This window comes from Pseudophryne corroboree, chromosome 6 (genome assembly GCF_028390025.1).
Source record: "Pseudophryne corroboree isolate aPseCor3 chromosome 6, aPseCor3.hap2, whole genome shotgun sequence".
Classification (NCBI taxonomy): domain Eukaryota; kingdom Metazoa; phylum Chordata; class Amphibia; order Anura; family Myobatrachidae; genus Pseudophryne; species Pseudophryne corroboree.
Window position 1 is genome coordinate 260,510,114 of NC_086449.1, and position 20,498 is coordinate 260,530,611.

Below are 20,498 nucleotides of genomic sequence, written 5' to 3' on the forward strand. Positions count from 1 at the left end.
TGTGTGTGCTGTGTGTCGGTACGTTGTGTCGACATGTATGAGGAGGAAAATGGTATGGAGGCGGAGCAATTGCCTGTAATAGTGATGTCACCCCCTAGGGAGTCGACACCTGACTGGATGGTCTTATGGAAGGAATTACGTGATAGTGTCAGCACTTTACAAAAGACTGTTGACGACATGAGACAGCCGGCAAATCAGTTATTACCTGTACAGGCGTCTCAAACACCGTCAGGGGCTCTAAAGCGCCCGTTACCTCAGATGGTCGACACAGACCCAGACACGGACACTGACTCCACTGTCGACGGTGAGGAAACAAACGTATTTTCCAGTAGGGCCACACGTTACATGATCACGGCAATGAAGGAGGTTTTGAACATTTCTGATACTACAAGTACCACAAAAAAGGGTATTATGTGGGGTGTGAAAAAACTACCTGTTGTTATTCCTGAATCAGATGAATTAAATGAGGTGTGTGATGAAGCGTGGGTTTCCCCCGATAAAAAACTGCTAATTTCTAAAAAATTATTGGCATTATACCCTTTCCCGCTAGAGGTTAGGGCGCGTTGGGAAACACCCCCTAGGGTAGATAAGGCGCTCACACGCTTATCAAAACAAGTGGCGTTACCGTCTCCTGATACGGCCGCCCTCAAGGAACCAGCTGATAGGAAGCTGGAAAATATCCTAAAAAGTATATACACACATACTGGTATTATACTGCGACCAGCAATCGCCTCAGCCTGGATGTGCAGTGCTGGGGTGGCTTGGTCGGATTCCCTGACTGAAAATATTGATACCCTGGACAGGGACAATATATTATTGACTAAAGAGCATTTAAAGGATGCATTTCTATATATGCGAGATGCACAGAGGGATATTTGCACTCTGGCATCAAGAGTAAGTGCGCTGTCCATTTCTGCCAGAAGAGGGTTATGGACGCGACAGTGGTCAGGTGATGCGGATTCCAAACGGCATATGGAAGTATTGCCGTATAAAGGGGAGGAGTTATTTGGGGTCGGACTATCGGACCTGGTGGCCACGGCAACGGCTGGGAAATCCACCTTTTTACCCCAGGTCGCCTCTCAGCAGAAAAAGACACCGTCTTTTCAGGCTCAGTCCTTTCGTCCCCATAAGGGCAAGCGGGCAAAAGGCCACTCATATCTGCCCCGGGGCAGAGGAAGGGGAAAAAGACTGCAGCAGGCAGCCTCTTCCCAGGAACAGAAGCCCTCCCCCGCTTCTGCCAAGTCCTCAGCATGACGCTGGGGCCTTACAAGCGGACTCAGGCACGGTGGGGGCCCGTCTCAAGAATTTCAGCGCGCAGTGGGCTCACTCGCAAGTGGACCCCTGGATCCTGCAGGTAGTATCTCAGGGGTACAAATTGGAATTCGAGACGTCTCCCCCTCGCCGGTTCCTGAAGTCTGCCTTACCAACGTCTCCCTCCGACAGGGAGGCGGTATTGGAAGCCATTCACAAGCTGTATTCCCAGCAGGTGATACTCAAGGTACCCCTCCTACAACAGGGAAAGGGGTATTATTCCACGCTGTTTGTGGTACCGAAGCCGGACGGCTCGGTGAGACCTATTTTAAATCTGAAATCCTTGAACACTTACATACAAAGGTTCAAATTCAAGATGGAGTCACTCAGAGCAGTGATAGCGAACCTGGAAGAAGGGGACTATATGGTGTCTCTGGACATCAAGGATGCTTACCTCCATGTCCCAATTTGCCCTTCTCACCAAGGGTACCTCAGGTTTGTGGTACAGAACTGTCACTATCAGTTTCAGACGCTGCCGTTTGGATTGTCCACGGCACCCCGGGTCTTTACCAAGGTAATGGCCGAAATGATGATTCTTCTTCGAAGAAAAGGCGTCTTAATTATCCCTTACTTGGACGATCTCCTGATAAGGGCAAGGTCCAGAGAACAGTTAGAGGTCGGAGTAGCACTATCTCAAGTAGTACTACAACAGCACGGGTGGATTCTAAATATTCCAAAATCGCAGCTGATTCCGACGACATGTCTGCTGTTCCTAGGGATGATTCTGGACACAGTCCAGAAAAAGGTGTTTCTCCCGGAGGAGAAAGCCAGGGAGTTATCCGACCTAGTCAGGAACCTCCTAAAACCAGGCCAAGTGTCAGTGCATCAATGCACAAGGGTCCTGGGAAAAATGGTGGCTTCCTACGAAGCGATTCCATTCGGCAGATTCCACGCAAGAACTTTTCAGTGGGATCTGCTGGACAAATGGTCCGGATCGCATCTTCAAATGCATCAGCGGATAACCCTGTCTCCAAGGACAAGGGTGTCTCTCCTGTGGTGGTTGCAGAGTGCTCATCTTCTAGAGGGCCGCAGATTCGGCATTCAGGACTAGGTCCTGGTGACCACGGATGCCAGCCTGAGAGGCTGGGGAGCAGTCACACAGGGAAGAAATTTCCAGGGCTTGTGGTCAAGCATGGAAACGTCACTTCACATAAATATCCTGGAACTAAGGGCCATTTACAATGCCCTAAGTCAGGCAAGGCCTCTGCTTCAGGGTCAGCCGGTGTTGATCCAGTCGGACAACATCACGGCAGTCGCCCACGTAAACAGACAGGGCGGCACAAGAAGCAGGAGGGCAATGACGGAAGTTGCAAGGATTCTTCGCTGGGCGGAAAATCATGTGATAGCACTGTCAGCAGTGTTCATTCCGGGAGTGGACAACTGGGAAGCAGACTTCCTCAGCAGACACGACCTCCACCCGGGGGAGTGGGGACTTCACCCAGAAGTCTTCCACATGATTGTGAACCGTTGGGAAAAACCAAAGGTGGACATGATGGCGTCCTGCCTCAACAAAAAACTGGACAGATATTGCGCCAGGTCAAGGGACCCTAAGGCAATAGCTGTGGACGCTCTGGTAACACCGTGGGTGTACCAGTCAGTGTATGTGTTCCCCCCTCTGCCTCTCATACCCAAGGTACTGAGAATCATAAGAAGGAGAGGAGTAAGTACTATACTCGTAGCTCCGGATTGGCCAAGAAGGACTTGGTACCCGGAACTTCAAGAGATGCTCACGGAGGACCCGTGGCCTCTACCTCTAAGAAAGGACCTGCTCCAGCAGGGACCCTGTCTGTTCCAAGACTTACCGCGGCTGCGTTTGACGGCATGGCGGTTGAATGCCGGATCCTGAAGGAAAAAGGCATTCCGGATGAAGTCATCCCTACCCTGATCAAAGCCAGGAAGGATGTAACTGTGCAACATTATCACCGTATTTGGCGTAAATATGTTGCGTGGTGTGAGGCCAGGAAGGCCCCTACAGAGGAATTTTAACTGGGTCGTTTCCTGCATTTCCTGCAAACAGGACTTTCTATGGGCCTAAAATTAGGGTCCATTAAGGTTCAAATTTCGGCCCTGTCGATATTCTTCCAGAAAGAACTAGCTTCAGTTCCTGAAGTTCAGACGTTTGTCAAGGGGGTACTGCATATACAGCCTCCTTTTGTGCCTCCAGTGGCACCTTGGGATCTCAATGTAGTTTTGGGGTTCCTAAAATCACATTGGTTTGAACCACTCACCACTGTGGACTTAAAATATCTCACATGGAAAGTGGTAATGCTGTTAGCCCTGGCTTCAGCCAGGCGTGTCTCAGAATTGGCGGCTTTATCCTATAAAAGCCCTTACCTAATTTTTCATACGAACAGGGCAGAATTGAGGACTCGTCCTCAATTTCTCCCTAAGGTGGTTTCAGCGTTTCACTTAAACCAGCCTATTGTGGTACCTGCGGCTACTATGGACTTGGAGGATTCCAAGTTACTGGACGTAGTCAGGGCCCTGAAAATATATGTTTCCAGGACGGCTGGAGTCAGAAAATCTGACTTGCTGTTTATCCTGTATGCACCCAACAAGCTGGGTGCTCCTGCTTCTAAGCAGACTATTGCTCGTTGGATTTGTAGTACAATTCAGCTTGCACATTCTGTGGCAGGCTTGCCACAGCCAAAATCTGTAAAAGCCCATTCCACAAGGAAGGTGGGCTCATCTTGGGCGGCTGCCCGAGGGGTCTCGGCTTTACAACTTTGCCGAGCAGCTACTTGGTCAGGGGCAAACACGTTTGCTAAATTCTACAAATTTGATACCCTGGCTGAGGAGGACCTGGAGTTCTCTCATTCGGTGCTGCAGAGTCATCCGCACTCTCCCGCCCGTTTGGGAGCTTTGGTATAATCCCCATGGTCCTTTCGGAGTCCCCAGCATCCACTTAGGACGTTAGAGAAAATAAGAATTTACTTACCGATAATTCTATTTCTCATAGTCCGTAGTGGATGCTGGGCGCCCATCCCAAGTGCGGATTGTCTACAATACTTGTACATAGTTATTGTTACAAAAATCGGGTTATTATTGTTGTGAGCCATCTTTCAGAGGCTCCTCTGTTATCATGCTGTTAACTGGGTTCAGATCACAAGTTGTACGGTGTGATTGGTGTGGCTGGTATGAGTCTTACCCGGGATTCAAAATCCTTCCTTATTGTGTACGCTCGTCCGGGCACAGTATCCTAACTGAGGCTTGGAGGAGGGTCATAGGGGGAGGAGCCAGTGCACACCAGGTAGTCCTAAAGCTTTTACTTTTGTGCCCAGTCTCCTGCGGAGCCGCTATTCCCCCATGGTCCTTTCGGAGTCCCCAGCATCCACTACGGACTATGAGAAATAGAATTATCGGTAAGTAAATTCTTATTTTCTTTCTTATTTTTTCAACTGAATTCATAGATGCCAACATGTTACTTACAATACACTTCATGGCCAAAAGTATGTGGATAACCCTTCTACTTAGAGTATATGGGCTGCTAATATCCAGTGTACAGCAATACAATCTTCACAATGAGTGGTGTCACCCAGTGCATACAAAAAGAGGTGTGACCTAGTGTCCATAATGCCATGCCCCCTGGTGTGTGACATTTGGGGGGCGTGACCATGTGTCATGTCCCCATTCTCGTCACACTGGGCGCTTGCACTCCAGAAGCTCATGGGTAGCCCCAAGCCTTCCCTGGCGTAGTATGGATGATGCACACATGGCTGCTCAATGGCACCATCTGAGGGGGTTACACCAAAATAGCATGTAGCAGGGGTGGATCCACACCTCCTCCCCTTCCATGTAACACTACTCACCTGCCCACAATCGCTGGCTTTTATATAGCAGTGCAGCGGCAGTGGCAAATCATGCCGGGAGAGAGAGGAGACGTCTGCTGCCCAGGGAGGTAGCAGGAGCCTCCTCTCTCTCTTTGCCTAATGTGCAATTTGCTTATCAAACAAGCCTGGACTTGGATAAGGTGTTCTCACCCTGACACACACGCACACCTGTCGGTGCCCCTGCACCTTTCCAGTAAGTCCTCTTGTAAATTCCTGCACTGTTATTGGTGCTTTGACCAACTATAAGCGCTGTTATTGTAAAGTGGAAACATTTAGGACAAACAACAGCTCAGCCATGGACTCTGAAGTAGGGGAAACACTTTCTCTTGGAGTGATGAATCATGTGTCACCACATAGACATCTGAAGGATGAATCTAGGTTTGATAGATGCCAACAGAACACTTCCTGCCTGCAGCCGTAATGCCAGTTTGGTGGAAGTGGAATAATGGTCCGGGTGTGTTTTTCATGCTGTGGTTTGGCTCCTTTAGTTGTAGGGGATTCTTAATACTACATACAGCATACAATGATATTGTAGAGAAGTCTGTACTTCCACACACAGTCAGTCTCTGGAGTGCTGCAGTCCCTAATAATACAGTATTTATTGGATTTCATTATACTGCACTTTTTTGAATTTCAAATCCTCCTCTGCAGTATTTCATAATGTATAATATATTAAAGTAGAAAGTAATTAGTAGAATAAACTTCATACTAACATTGTCCAGCAGAGGTCACCATTCACTGTGGCTTCTACATCATACCTATTTGTCGCGCTGTTAAATTAAAAATGCCCAATACAAGGGAATAATGTTAGTACCCAACATTTAGGCTGGTAAGCTGAATAAATGATCTCCATGATGGCTATAGTGATAGGTGATCAGCCCTTGTGCCATATTTCACAAATATATTGGACAAATGTACAGTAGACACAATTACGTTTAAATAGTAAGTGAATAAAAACATTTCTGTGCCATCAATTATTAATAAGATGTGTACTAAGAGTCTAATCAGCAATGACATTATGCTGGTGTGCTGTTGGCCAGCTTATTACACTTGGGGTTAATGCTGACTCGCAGACATTTTTATCTGACCGCAGCCACCTGCATACTTACATTATTAAGTCTGTGTAACTCCATGTCATACTTACCTACTTTCCCAGAAGGTGACGTAGACTCCTAATTTTTCAGGTAGTCCCCAGGGCACCCGGGATAGTGGGTGGATCTCTCGCATCCCGCCCACTTACTAGTGAAGTGGGCAGCATGGTGAGATAATACTGGGAGGAAGGGTGCGATGCTAAAATTACACAAATCACATTGTTTTAGCCTCACCCCTTCCCCACGGACCGACGATTGGCGGTATTTTGGATAACGGGGGGGGGGGGGCTAATGAAGTGATAGTCACAGTCCCCGAAGTGGTCAGCTGCATCTCCTCTGGGGGCTTCTCTTGGAGAGGAGAAACATAAAGCATGTGTAAACCTGTCATGACCTCTATTGTTACAGTCGCAGCCACAGCTATTATCATTTCTATCAGGATTTACACCAGCCCCATACTGGGTGCATAAGAACCATCTGTCATAGACATGCCACATATTAGTACTGAAGTCGGCATACACGCCCACAACACTCCCACTATGGAACACTTCCGTGTGATCACATGGTCGCACACAGTTGCCGTGCAGAAACACCCATTTCACGGATAGTGTGGTCTGTCAATAGACGGATCAGTCTGTATGCAGATAGTTACACAGGTGCATGTGCAGTAGACAATTTCTTTCTTTTGCGCATGCGCAGTATTCTGTGATCCACGAGACTGTGCACATTGTGACTTGCGTGCAACTCAAAATCAGCCCCCCTATCTGGACACGGCCCCAGAACTCAGGATCAGTTTTTGGCCTCTCCTCACCTCTGCCATGAGAACACCAGGACCAGGCCTGCCACCCCTCTGGCTGAGAGCATCAAGACTGACCCCGTGCCTACCCCTCAAGGTGAGCAGGGAGATGTGTGGGGGAGAGCACCAGGACCAGGCTCCGCAGGGACATTTCCATCAGACTTTAGTGTGCTCCCTATATTCTCATACCCACCCACACTGCTCCCATTATACCAGGACATTTATCAGTTTATCAAAATAATGTATCAAAGTAATGCTATCCCAATTTTCCTCCTTCTATTGGTTACCTGCAAATGTGTTCTTGTCATGTGCTCTTTTTACCCCCTAACAGCGTACTTCCACCCTACTGTGTCCTATTCGTGTAATGTGTACCTCCACTGATTGCACACCCTGCCAGCAGCAACTTACGCAGTGCACTCCAGATGGTTGCCTTGGATGGTTCCTCCGCTGGCAGGATGTAAATCACATGGATCTTTCCATACAGGGTATATCATACTACTACACAAGTATCAGTTTTTCCATATACTGTATGCATTGGGCCCTTCTATGGCCCACTTCCCACAGTGTAACCTTCGTAGTGAGCCCAACATGGCTTCCTCAGCTGGTACACTTGTGGATGGGATGAAATATACATGGACTTGACGGTTTTGTTGGGACCCTACTCTGAGCGTTTGGAAGCTGCAATCATCCCATTTGTGTCATGTCTTCTGTGGGTAGACTATTTCACCCTGGGTAATCCTACACAGTGCGCCCAAGATGGCTGCCTCACCTGGTACCTTGTGAGAGTGGAATACACAACCCGTGGAAGGTATTACCCAAAATGCCCACACCAATCCTGCATTATGCTTACTGTGCACTCAACATTTTCTTTTGATGTCTGTGTGGCTTTTCTATTGCTGTATTACTTAAATCTTTTGTATTATGTATTTTTTATGTCTGTAAAGCGCCTTGAGTCCTGTTAGAGAAAGAGCTATCTAAATAAAATTATTATTATCTATGTAACGCTAAAGAGTATTAATAATTATGTCATCACAATGGCATGTAATGACACTTGGTCTGACTCCTCCCACCTGTGTCAGCGATGTCACTTCCAGAGAGTGTCGGCATAACGCACACCTACAGTCTCCAATCACTGGTGTTATTTCCCATACTTATGGGAAGATGTACTAAGCCTTGGAGAGAGATAAAGTACCAGCCAATCAGCTCCTGACTGCCATGTTACAGGCTGTGTTTAAAAAAATGACAGTAGTAGCTGGTTAGTTGGTACTTTATCTCTCTCCAAGGTTGAGTACATAGACCCTTAATCACATACCACCTCATGATGAAAACACAGATGCGCCATATAATCACCCTAGAAAAACATTATAACATTAACCACCACCAAAAATGTATAACAATATAGTAGAAAGGAAAGGGGCACACAGGGATGCACAAGTTCCGAAAACATACAATAGTTAAGATGAAAATAAAAAAAGGTACTGCTAAGGATATCTATATCACAGTGCATGTTTTACAGGTCCTCACAGAATCACTACTGAAATAATTAGCTCCACCTGTGGACCTTTTAAAATGTGTCAGTGAGTAGTAAATACACCCATGCACTCAGTGTCGGACTGGGGCATGTAGGGCCCACAGGGGGAATGTAGTGGAAGGGGCCCATATTAGGGGTGTGGCCTGTATGCACCTCATTGGTTTGAATAACCATTAGAGAGTGCAACGTCTGGGCCCCTTCATAAGTATATACAATAAATTCAGCTGCTGCATGCATGATAATGTACCAGATTAATAACAGATTAATAACAGCAATGCACTGTAGAAAATACACCATAGTCCAGTATAAGGTAACATATGTAAAATGTATAATTCAAGTGCACAGTCTGGAACCTGATCCTTAGAGCAGGAGGTGGGCCCCCAGGCAGTGGGGCCCACCGGTGGTTTCCCCTGTACCCCTGTGGGCCAGTCCAAGCCTGCGTGCACCTGCTGGGTTACCTGGAAAACATTGGCCCTCATTCCGAGTTGTTCGCTCGCAAGCCGCTTTTAGCATCATTGCACACGCTAAGCCGCCGCCTACTGGAAGTGAATCTTAGCTTAGCAAAATTGCGGAACGAAAGATTCTCAAAATTGCGAATAGAAATTTCTAAGCAGTTTCTGAGTAGCTCGATACTTACTCTGCCACTGCGATCAGTTCAGTCAGTTTCGTTCCTGGTTTAACGTCACAAACACACCCAGCGTTCGCCCAGACACTCCCCCGTTTCTCCAGCCACTCCCGCGTTTTTCCCAGAAACGGCAGCGTTTTTTCACACACTCCCATAAAACGGCCAGTTTCCGCCCAGAAACACCCACTTCCTGTCAATCACACTACGATCACCAGAACGAAGAAAAAACCTTGTAATGCCGTGAGTAAAATACCAAACTTCTTAGCAAATTTACTTGGCGCAGTCGCAGTGCGAACATTGCGCATGCGCAATTAGCGGAAAATCGCTGCGATGCGAAGAAAATTACAGAGCGAACAACTCGGAATGAGGGCCATTGACTGTTTGGGGTCCTGAGAACCGAGTTTGAGAACCTATGATCTATAAGATATAGGGCCTTATTCAGGTTTATTCAGGCAAACAAATAAAATAATCAATTGGGCAAAACCATGTTGCACTGAAGGTGGGGCAGATGTAACATATGTAGATTTAGGTGGGATGTGTCTAAACTGATATATAAATTACAGTATAGAAATTAAGCAGCCAGTATTTGCCATGCACAGAAAAAATATAACTCACCCAAATCTAAATATCTCTGCACATGTTACATCTGCCCCACCTGCAGTGCAACATGGCTTTGCCCAATTGCTAACTTTTTTGGTTTGCTAACAAATCTGAATAAGGCCCTTAAACAATTGCTGATAAGAGAAATAGATGATGGAGAAGAGATTCTGTGGGGCAGATGTATTAACCTGGAGAAGGCATAAGGAGGTGATTAACCAGTGATATGTGCAAGGTGATAAAGGCACCAGCCAATCAGTTCCAATATGTAAATTGTTAGGATCTGATTGGCTGGTGCCTTTATCACCTTGCACATATCACTGGTTTATTACTTCCTTATGCCTTCTCCAGGTTAATACATCTGCCCCTGTTGTACGTGGTGTAAGAAGGTGTAAAAGAATAGATGTATGAGGACACATCTGTACATGGAGTAAGAGGGTGCTGTAAAGAGATTGGAGGAAAGAACAAACTTGCCTACCCTCCTGGAAGCTGCAGGAGACTCCAGATTTTTCAGGTAGTCCCCTGCACCCACAGAACAGTAGAAATAATGCAGGGGCTAAATGACACAAAATTGCATAATTTTAGCCCTGCCCCTTCCACATGAATCCATTAATTGTGGCATTTTACTGCTAAAGGGTGTGTGGCCTAATGTTGCAAGTGCCAGGCCCCGCCCACAGAAATGACCAGTCTCATCTGCTCTCTTTGCTTCTCCTGTAAAGGAGAAATGAAAAGGTGGCAAGTATGGGAAAGAAACAGAAAGTAAAAAAAAAAAACATGCAGTGGCGGGGACAACAAACATCTATTTATATAACTGGTTTCCCAGTTTATGAAACTTATTTGCTAGAGAAATGAACAACCTATTCAGGACCATACAAAATACAACCCATCTAAATAGAAGGACAAACAAGGCATAGGTTAATACATTTTAGCAACAATCATTGTTAAACTATAAAGCTGGCCATGCACTGAGAGATTTTTTTCCAGCCAATATGGATGACGTATCAACAGTTCTGAACACTTGTCATTCAATGTGTGTATAAACAATAATTGTCAGTTGTTAAAAAAAATTAATGCTGGTTTTGATTTTCAAACATGAACGACCTGTCAAACCATTATTCTGCTGATTTCATTGAGTAGTGCGTAGCATGCCAATAAATGGTACAGTGTAAGCACTGCAAAATCGTTACGATTGCACAGCCCGTCATACCCCAATGTTCAGATTGTCTGCTAAATATGTAAATATATGACCAGCTTGACAGTTCATGTTTTCCATTTACAGTATATGTTGTTTGTTTTCCAGGCGTCACCGTTGCCCACATATGCCTACCAAAATATTTGAGAAATCTTGGAAACCTTGTTCTCTGACTGAATATGTGGAGAAATACCCTCAGTATGATAACATACAACCACCACAAAGCATGAAACCAAAGCATGAGTACCAGGGGAACCGTGGAAAGATGGAAGGAGTAACAACATTTAAGTAAATATTTTACATTATTATCATTATTATTATCCTTTATTTATATGGCGCCACATGGGATCCGCAGCACCCTATTACAGAGTAAACAAATAAGCAAAACATGAAGACAGTGACTTACAATTCAATACAATATAGAACAAGTACAGCATCTATAAACATACCTGCGTCAGTAAACGATGAAATAAGTATCAGGGCAGCAGAAAACCGAGGGATTTGGTGCCATCAAAGGGGTTATTGAAAAGAAGATAAGTTAAGTAAGAGACGTAAAAGCACATGAGGGAAGAGGACCCTGCTCATGAGAGCTTACATTCTAAAGGGGAGGGGCACACAGACAGGGGTGACACAGATGGGGTAGAACGTGAACGTGGGCCACAGAAGGTTTAGGATGAGATTTGTTTGGGTTTGGACGAAGAAGTGTGTCTTGAGAGCCCACTTGAAGTTTTATAGAGAGGTGGAGAGTTTGAGCGGGAGAGGTAGAGAATTCCAGAAAAAGGGAGCAGCACGTGCAAAATCTTGGAGGTAGGAGTGGGAGGAGGTAATCAGAAGGCAGGAGAGGCGGCGTGCATTAGCAGAACGAAGAAGATGGGCGGTAGTGTAAAGGGAGATAAGGACCAGAGATGTAACTAGGAGATGAGTGAGTGAGGGGTTTGTAAGTGAGTGTGAGAAGCTTGAAATGGATTCTGAAGGGGAAGGGGAGACAGTGAAGAGCTAGTAAGAGAGGTGAGGTTGATGTAGTGCGTTTGGTGAGGAAGATGATCCGGGCAGCAGCATTGAGGATAAACTGGAGCGGAGAGATGTATGTGTTAGGGATGCCAGTCAGGAGGAGATTACAGTAGTCCAGTCTGTAGATGACCAGTAAGTGGATAAGGGTCTTAGTGGCATCCTGGGTGAGAAAGGGTCTGATCTTGGAAATATTTTTGAGATGAAAATTACAGGTTTGTGATAGGTGCTGAATGTGTGGTTTGAAGGAGAGGGAGGAGTCAAGGATTACTCCAAGACAGAGCACTTGGGGGCTAGAGGAGATAGTAGTGCCATCTATAGATAGTGAAATTGTGGGAGGGGAGGTTGTGCGGGAGGGTGGGAAGATGATCAGCTCAGTCTTAGACATGTTAAGTTTAAGAAAGCGCTGGGACATCCAGGAAGAGATAGTATAGAGACAGTTGAATACACGAGTGAGGAGAGCAGGAGAGAGGCCAGGAAAGGAAAGGTAGATTAGAGTGTCATCAGCATAGAGATGATATTGTAAGTCAAAAGAGCTAATGAGATCTCTTACGGAGGATGAATAGAGAGAGAAAAGGAGAGGACCAAGAACAGAGCCTTGGGGGACATCTACAGTTAGTGGAAGTGGGGGGGAGGTGGAGCCATGAGAGGAGACAGAGAAGGAATGGTCAGAGAGGTAGGAGGACAGCCAGGAGAGGGCAGTATCATGCAGACCAAGGGAGTGAAAGAATTGCAGAAGGAGAGGGTGGTCCACAGTGTCAAAAGCAGCAGAGAGGTCAAGAAGAATAAGCAAAGAGTAGTGACCCCTGGATTTAGGTCATTGCAGACTTTTGTGAGGCCGTTTCAGTGGAGTGGAGAGGACGGAAGCCAGACTGGAATGGGTCAAGTAGTGAGTGAGAGGAAAGAAAGGCAGTCAGGCAGTTATAGACAATACGCTCAAGGAGTTTGGAGGCAAAAGGAAGGAGAGAGATGGGTCAATAGTTGGAGAGAGAGTGTGGATCAAGGGTAGGTTTTTTAAGAATAGGGGAGACGAGTGCATGCTTAAAGGAAGAGAGGACAGTGCCTGATGAGAGGGAGAGATTGAGGAAGTGGGCAAGATGGGAGCAGGCAGAGAGAGAGAGAATAGCGGAAGAGGCGGGGGGGGATAGGATCAAGTGGGGAGGTTGAGGGGGGTGAGGAACGAATGAGGGCCATGACTTCCTTACCAGATACATGGGAAAAAGATATCAGAGGTGGTAAGAGGGAAGGAGAGGGGTGGTAAGGAATAGGAGGTGGCTGGTTGCTGGTCTTTTGGTGAGATGTGATATCCTGACGTATGGAGTCAATTTTGCAAGTGAAGTAAGTGGCAAAGTCAAGAGCAGAGTGTGAGGGGTGGAGGCGAGGTGGGGGTGGGCAGAGGAGGGAGATGAGAGTAGGGCATGTCTGCCACTGGGGTAAACCATAAGTTCAGAATACCTTTTAATACCCAGCACCATCATAAGTTTGAACTGAGTTGCAGTTCACAACATACTAATCATCAATTAATCATTCTGATATAAATACAAACCAATTATATAGTAAAAAGGGGAATCACATAACATTTTTTGATGCAAAGGATCTCTTGTAGGAGGGATGGCCATTGACCATCCTCAATGGTTAGTAAGCATAGATGTCTGACAACGCTTATGGATGATCACATAAGATCAGTCTCACTTACATTCTGCCTAAACTAAAAGCTACATTAAGTTAAGTGGAAAGCATTTATGACATCACTTAACTGCAGTACAGATTCAGGGGGAATTGTACTAAGCAGTGATAAAACTGGAGAAGTGAGCCAGTGAAGAAGTTGCCCATAGCAACCAATCAGCATTGACGTAACATTTCTAATTTGCATACTATACAATTGTACGGAGCAGCTGATTGGTTGCCATGGAAAATTTCTCCACTGGCTCACTTCTCCACTTTTATCACTGCTTAGTACATGTCCCCCATAATTTGTTGGTGCAGAGTAATATTGGGTTGTTATATTACAAGACAGGGTAGTATTGGGTCGTTACATTACAGGGCAGTATTGGGTTGTTAGTTACTGGAGGGGGGGGGGGGGCAGTTTGATCATAAACCACCTTTGCATCACAGTGATAAGAATTAGACATTGTTTATCTTCTCCATCTAAACTTGTTTTTGTGTTTCTATTTTTGTATGTTTTAGGTCAGATTATGTCCCGTATGAGGTAACAAATGTCCCTGTGCGCCCCCACCAAGAGTATCAGCCGAAGCCCGGTCACATTGACCTTGGAACAACCTATAATCAGGATTTTAACCCTTACAAAATAGAACTGGTGGCACCAGCACGACCAGTGGATAACAGACAAAAGAATGTGGGAAAGTTTGACACAAATCCTACATATAAAGGTAAGTCCTCAGTCTTGGAGCATTGTGAAATGCCAGTCTCCGTGTAATGTTGGAGTTTGTCCAACCTTTCATAGCTGTAAGTCAGTGTGTTGTTTCAGCTACAGTGTGTGAGTGGGTGCGTTGAAGCCTCCATGGAGGTCTAAGCTGGTGTTCACGGCCCTAATGGGGCTGATTCTAAGTCCCGTACAAAGCGGCAGTGTACAGTATGTGGTCAGCTGTGGCAGTGAGATTACTACCTTATGCTAATGCGAGATTCCATCCAGCTAATGCGGGGTGTCTGTGGATCTGCAAGCGGGAGCCTGTGCTGCCCACTGGTTTTACACCAGGTGCTGCAACTGCTATCATTAATATCTGTACTTGCACCAGCCCCATGATAGTTGTAAGAGATCCATCAGGTATAGGCTTCCCTTCCCCATACACAAGACTTAGAATGGCATGGAGCTTATGAAGTACGTCATGACACTACCTCAAGTCAGAGGGGTCACGTGTGATCTCATTGTCGCCATATCCAGTTCCCACCCTGAAAAACCCAATTTCACAGAAAGATAGATATGGGTAAGTTCCTTCTGACTTAGAATAGGCTGGATATAGACTAAGATGCATAAACTAGCAATGTGAACCCATACACAGAGTTCTGTCCGACACAGAAACAGCCCCAATGAGTGCAAGACCCGAAAGGGGAGTGGTATGTTCCTCCCAGAGCAATCCATAGTGTCGCTTCTGATATCAGTGGGTACTGTAGGATCTGGGTCCTCTCAGCTGCCCGAGCACTAACTGGAGGACAGTGTGTATTCTATAGCCATCTCTCCTTGGCTATATCTATTAGTGTATTGTTAATTCTGGACATAACATATTTTGAAAGAGTCTTCACTAATTAATTTTGCAGAACAAATGAAAACAAATGTGCAAAAGGCAATATATTATAGTATGTGACCTATAGCATATTATGTTTCCAATTTGACATTATGGGCCTAATTCAGCTTCAGTAGCAGTTTTGCTAAAAAAGCAAAACGGCTACTCCTTACAATCGTATCCTGGGGGCCGCCCAATCATGTTAAGTGCCACCCAGTTGCGATCACATTGCATCAATCAGTAGTTAGTGAAAGCTCCCCTGCATACGCAGCCAGGCTGTGTATGCTGGCACACCGCCTCTGTGTTTCCGATCACAGGAAAAGCAGGTGACGTCATTCGGTGACCTGGACAACAGCCATGACATGCCTGCATTTACTGCTGCCCCCCCAACCCACATCACCACCCCCGAGTGCCACCTGTCACTTACATCACATCCTTCCGGAGTATAGCAGCTGAAGCTGAACTAGGCCGTATGGAGGGTCAAATGGTCAAAACCATGTGCACTGCAGGTGAGGCAGATGCAACATGTGCACAGAGAGTTAGATTTGGGTGGGTTGTGTTCAAACTGAAATCTAAATTGCTGTGTAAAAATAAACCAGCCAGTATTTACCCTGCACAGAAACAATATAACCCACCCAAATTTAAATTTCTCTGCACATGTTACATCTACCTCACCTGGGGCAAAATTGACTAAAGTTCGATATTGGTGATTCAAGGGATTTGGCATTCTGTTTCCATTCGATTTCCATTCGATTTGGGTTGAACAGATTTACTAAAAACCAAATCGAATGTCAAATCGATTCTATTGCCAAATTTCAACTCACATACCAATAGAAATTGCATTTCTGAAAAACATTGATGTTTTCCCATAGCCCAACATAGAATCCCCTCATTTACTAAAGTTCGATTTGAAAGTGAACTCTAAATCAAACTCCAAATCGAACCTCAAATCCCCAAATGTTCGGAAGGATGTTAGACATTCGATTTTGGCTTCTAACCCCATTCTAATTGTAGGACATTGATAGTGCTGACTTTTTAAGTATCTAAAAGCATGTAGGGCAGCGTGGAAGTAGTAATAATAGATGTCCAAGGTTATGGTATGTTGTGCACCTACCTACACAGTGCAAATCACGACCTGACTGAGATAACTCTGGAGGATCAATCAGAGCACCATCAGCATCTTTATGTGTTGAATAGTACACATATTTATACTTATATACATCATACGTACAGTATTCCATTAATGTGCAATAGATAGCACCAGAGCACAATATTGGGCAATTTGGCTGGAAACTATATAGAAATTTAAAATCATGACTGTTGTAACTGGCTATCCTGATTCAACCTATGATGCCTACAGCCTCAGCAATTTATCCCTGTCTGCAAAAATTCTGGTGCGACAAATGCCAGAGGGATGGTTGTTGTGTAAGTTACTAGTATGTGCTAATAAAACAGCTAATAGTAATTGATACTATGTTGTTCTAATTTGTTCCCCTTCCACCAAAAAAAGTTATTTAGGCTATGGCTTTTGCTTTGGCTACTGACTCCATTGTCAAATTCCCATACTCCTGCTGAGCATAAGTATAAAGGGATGGTCTTCAGGTTGCCGACTGTCGGGATCCCGGCGCACAGTATACCGGCGCTGGAATCCCGACAGCCGGCATACCGACAGTTTTTCTCCCTCATGGGGGTCCACGACCCCCCTGGAGGGAGAATAAATAGGTTGGCGCGCGTAGGTTGGGGATTTCAATGGGGGTTTGAGGTTCAATTTGGTAAGGCATTTCATAAATTCAAGTCAAAATCCCTTCCAAACATGAATCCACATCGAATTCGATTTGAAAATCGAACGCAGAATAGATTTTTTAGCAAATAAGGGATTTCTCTTACATCCTAGAGGATGCTGGGGTCCAATTTAGTACCATGGGGTATAGACGGGTCCATTGGGAGCCACTGGCACTTTAAGAGTTTAATAGTGTGGGCTGGTCACTCCCTCTATGCCCCTCCTACCAGACTCAGTTTAGAAAATGTGCCTGGAGGAGCAGGTCACAGCTAGGGGAGCTCTAGGAGTTTTCTTACTTTTTATTTTTTAGAGTTAGGTTACAGGGAGGATGCTGGCAACAGCCTCCCTGGTTCGTGGGACTTAGGGGGGGGAGTAGGAACCAACTTCCTAAAGAGTTAATGGTTCTCTACTCCACTGACAGGACACTGAGCTCCTGAGGGTGATGATCACAAGCCCAAGAGGCGACCGCTCACTCCTGCAGCAGGCCGCCACCCCCTAACAGAGCCAGAAGAAAGAAGAGTGGTGAGTACAGCGCCAGTGTCCCGGTTAGCGGGTCGCCGGCGGGTATCGTGGCACAAGGGTGGGAGCGCAGCACTGACAGGCTGCGCTCTAGGAAGGCTCAGCAGCACTCTGTGTAGGTGCTGTGAGAGGCGTCCTGAGCCAGCGCGGATCACCCTACACTGGTCACGCTGCTAACAGGGGCTAATCCCACTGTTAGCTCCAGGAAACCTCAGGCCAGTTTAAACATTTAGTGTGGGAAGCCGTGCGCCATGTCGGGGGCGGGGCATCCTCTCAGAGCGGATCCAGCACTCACCAGCGCCATTTTCTCCCTGCAAGGATGCTGACAGAGAGCGCTGCCCTTCACATAACTCCATTGTCTCACGGTACCAGGGTGTTATAGACAGGGGGAGACTGTGATATCAATACTAGCTACTCTATTAAGGGTAGTTAGTCAGCGCTGGGCTTGTAGCTTATACTCTGTGTCTCTTTGAAGGTACTCTGGGGGAAACTGTGTCTGACATTTTCCTGTGTGTGTGTGTGTGTGTGTAAGTGTGTATATCCCACATTACCATGTCTAAGGACTCTGTGTCCTGTGCTGCAGAGTGTTTATCTTCTCCTGAGGAGTCTATTCCATATATTCAGGAATGTAATATACTGTCTCAGCCTTCTGAATCCGAACACTCATGAGTGGATTCTTTAAGGGGAATGATATCCCAGATTTCTACTAGGATGTCCCATACTGAAAGGGAGAAGCAGGTTTTGAAAAAATCTGTGGAGGGCTTAAAGTATTCAGCCCCTACTACTATGGATCCACCTACATACCCTCAAAAACGTACACTTGCCCAGATAATGCAAGTTGACACTGATACCGATTCTGATACTGGGGACGGTGATGGGGATATGCAGGGGGGGGGGGGGGGGGAATGCATCCCTTGCTAAAGGGGTGCAATTGATGATTGAAGCAGTTAGGGATGTGTTGCATATTTTTTAGAAAGTTCCTGAGCAAGAAGAAGAATCTTATTTTACAGTAAATAAGAAATCCTCGCTTCCCTGCTTCTAAGGAGTTAAACTCCTTGTTTGAAAAGTCCTGGGAAAACACAGAGAAAAAATTCCAGATTCCTAAAAGAATTCTCATAGCTTTTCCTTTCCCTGAAGAGGACAGGAAAAAGTGGGAAAACCCACCTATAGTTGACGCTTCTGTATCTAGATTGTCAAAAAAGGTGGTTTTACCTGTCCCCGGTTTAATCGCCTTAAAGGAGCCGGCTGACCGCAAGATTGAGACTACGCTCAAATCACTATACACGGCTACAGGCGTGGCATTAAGGCCCACTATTGCTTGTACGTAAATTTCTAAAGCTATAGTAAAGTGGTCAGGCACATTACTTGAGGGTTTAGATACTTTGGACAGGAGTAACATTGACTTGTTTTACGTCACATACAGGATTCTGCAGGTTTCATGGTGGAGGCCATGAAGGACATTGGCCTGCTTAATGCAAGGGCTACTTCCATGGCAGTCTCGGCACGCAGAGGACTCTGGCTACGCCAATGGACTGCAGATGCGGAGTTCAAGAAAACTGTGGAGAACCTACCCTTCACAGGTCAGGCCCTGTTTGGGGAAGCTCTGAATGCGTGGATATCCACGGCAACTGCGGGTAAGTAGGCCTTTCTTCCCTTCCCAGCTGCACCGGCTCGGAAATCTTATCCTACACCTGCACTGCAGTCCTTTCGGATCGTTGAATTTAAAAAATCCAAAACCACCGTCATTAGAGGAGGTCGGAGAAAGTCCAGAAAACCTGCTACAACAGGTTCCCAGGAACAGAAACCATGTTCTGCTTCCTCAAAATCTTCAGCATGACGGTGGACCTCCCAGCCTGGAGATCGGACAGGTGGGAGCGAGACTAAAAGATTTCAGTCACGTCTGGGTGTCATCTTTCCTGGATCCCTGGGTAACAGACTGGAGTTTCAGGAACTCCCACCTCACAGATTCTTCAAATCAGGCTTACCAGTTTCGCTGACAGAAAGTGCTATTCTACAGGAAGCCATTCAAAAAATTCCACCTCACCTAATAACCAAGGGTTATTACTCAAACCTGTTTGTGGTACCGAAACTGGACGGTTCGGTGAGGCCTATTTTGAACCTGAAGTCATTGAACCCTTACATGAGGGTTTTCCAATTCAAGATGGAGTCTCTGACAGCGGTGATCTCAGGTCTGGAGGAGGGAGAATTCCTAGTATCCATGGATTTTAAGGATGCGTACTTTCACATTCCGATCTGGCCGCCTCACCAGGCCTATCTACGGTTTGCACTACAGGACTGTCACTATCAGTTCCAGACATTACCATTCTGCTTCTCCACAGCACCGAGGGTGTTCACCAAGGTCATGGCGGAGATGATGCTTCTCCTCCGCAAACAGGGAGTGAACATAATTCCATATCTGGACGATCTGCTGATAAATGCATCTTCCAAGGAGAAGCTGTTGCAGAGAATTGCACTCTCAACTCAACTACTCCGGGATCATGGGTGGATCCTGAACCTTCCAAAGTCACATTTGGAACCGACAAAGAGACTGCCCTTCCTGGGGATGATACTCGACGTGGAAGTGCAGAGGGTGTTTCTACCACTGGAGAAAGCTTTGGTGATTCAATCAATGGCCTGGGATGTCTTGCGTCCAGCCCGGGTATTGGTTCATCAGTGCATTTGCCTTCTGGGGAAGATGGTAGCCTCCTACAAGGCTCTACAGTACGGAAGATTCCATGCAAGGTTCTTCCAGCTGGATCTCCTGGACAAGTGGTCGTGATCACATCTTCACATGCACCAGCAGATACGCCTGTTGCCGAAAGCCAGAATTTCACTCCTCTGGTGGCTGCAAACTTCTCACCTGTTCAAGGGCCGCAGGTTCAGAAATTCAGAATTGGATTCTTCTAACCACGGATGCAAGCCTCAGAGGTTAGGGAGCAGTCACCCAGGGGGAAAACTTCCAAGGAAGGTGGTCAAGTT

At 46.1% G+C, this 20,498-nt stretch overlaps 1 protein-coding gene across 3 annotated transcripts in view; it reads left to right on the forward strand.

The window, feature by feature from the left end:
• Positions 1–20,498, forward strand: part of SAXO2 (stabilizer of axonemal microtubules 2) — a 128,406-nt gene that overhangs the window by 48,699 nt on the left and 59,209 nt on the right. For all 3 annotated transcript variants that reach the window (XM_063925945.1, XM_063925944.1, XM_063925943.1), the window contains exons 2-3: positions 11,079–11,258; positions 14,166–14,368. In XM_063925945.1, coding sequence (XP_063782015.1) covers positions 11,098–11,258; positions 14,166–14,368 — 364 coding nt within the window. In that variant the 5' untranslated portion in view covers positions 11,079–11,097. The remainder of the gene's footprint in view (positions 1–11,078; positions 11,259–14,165; positions 14,369–20,498) is intronic.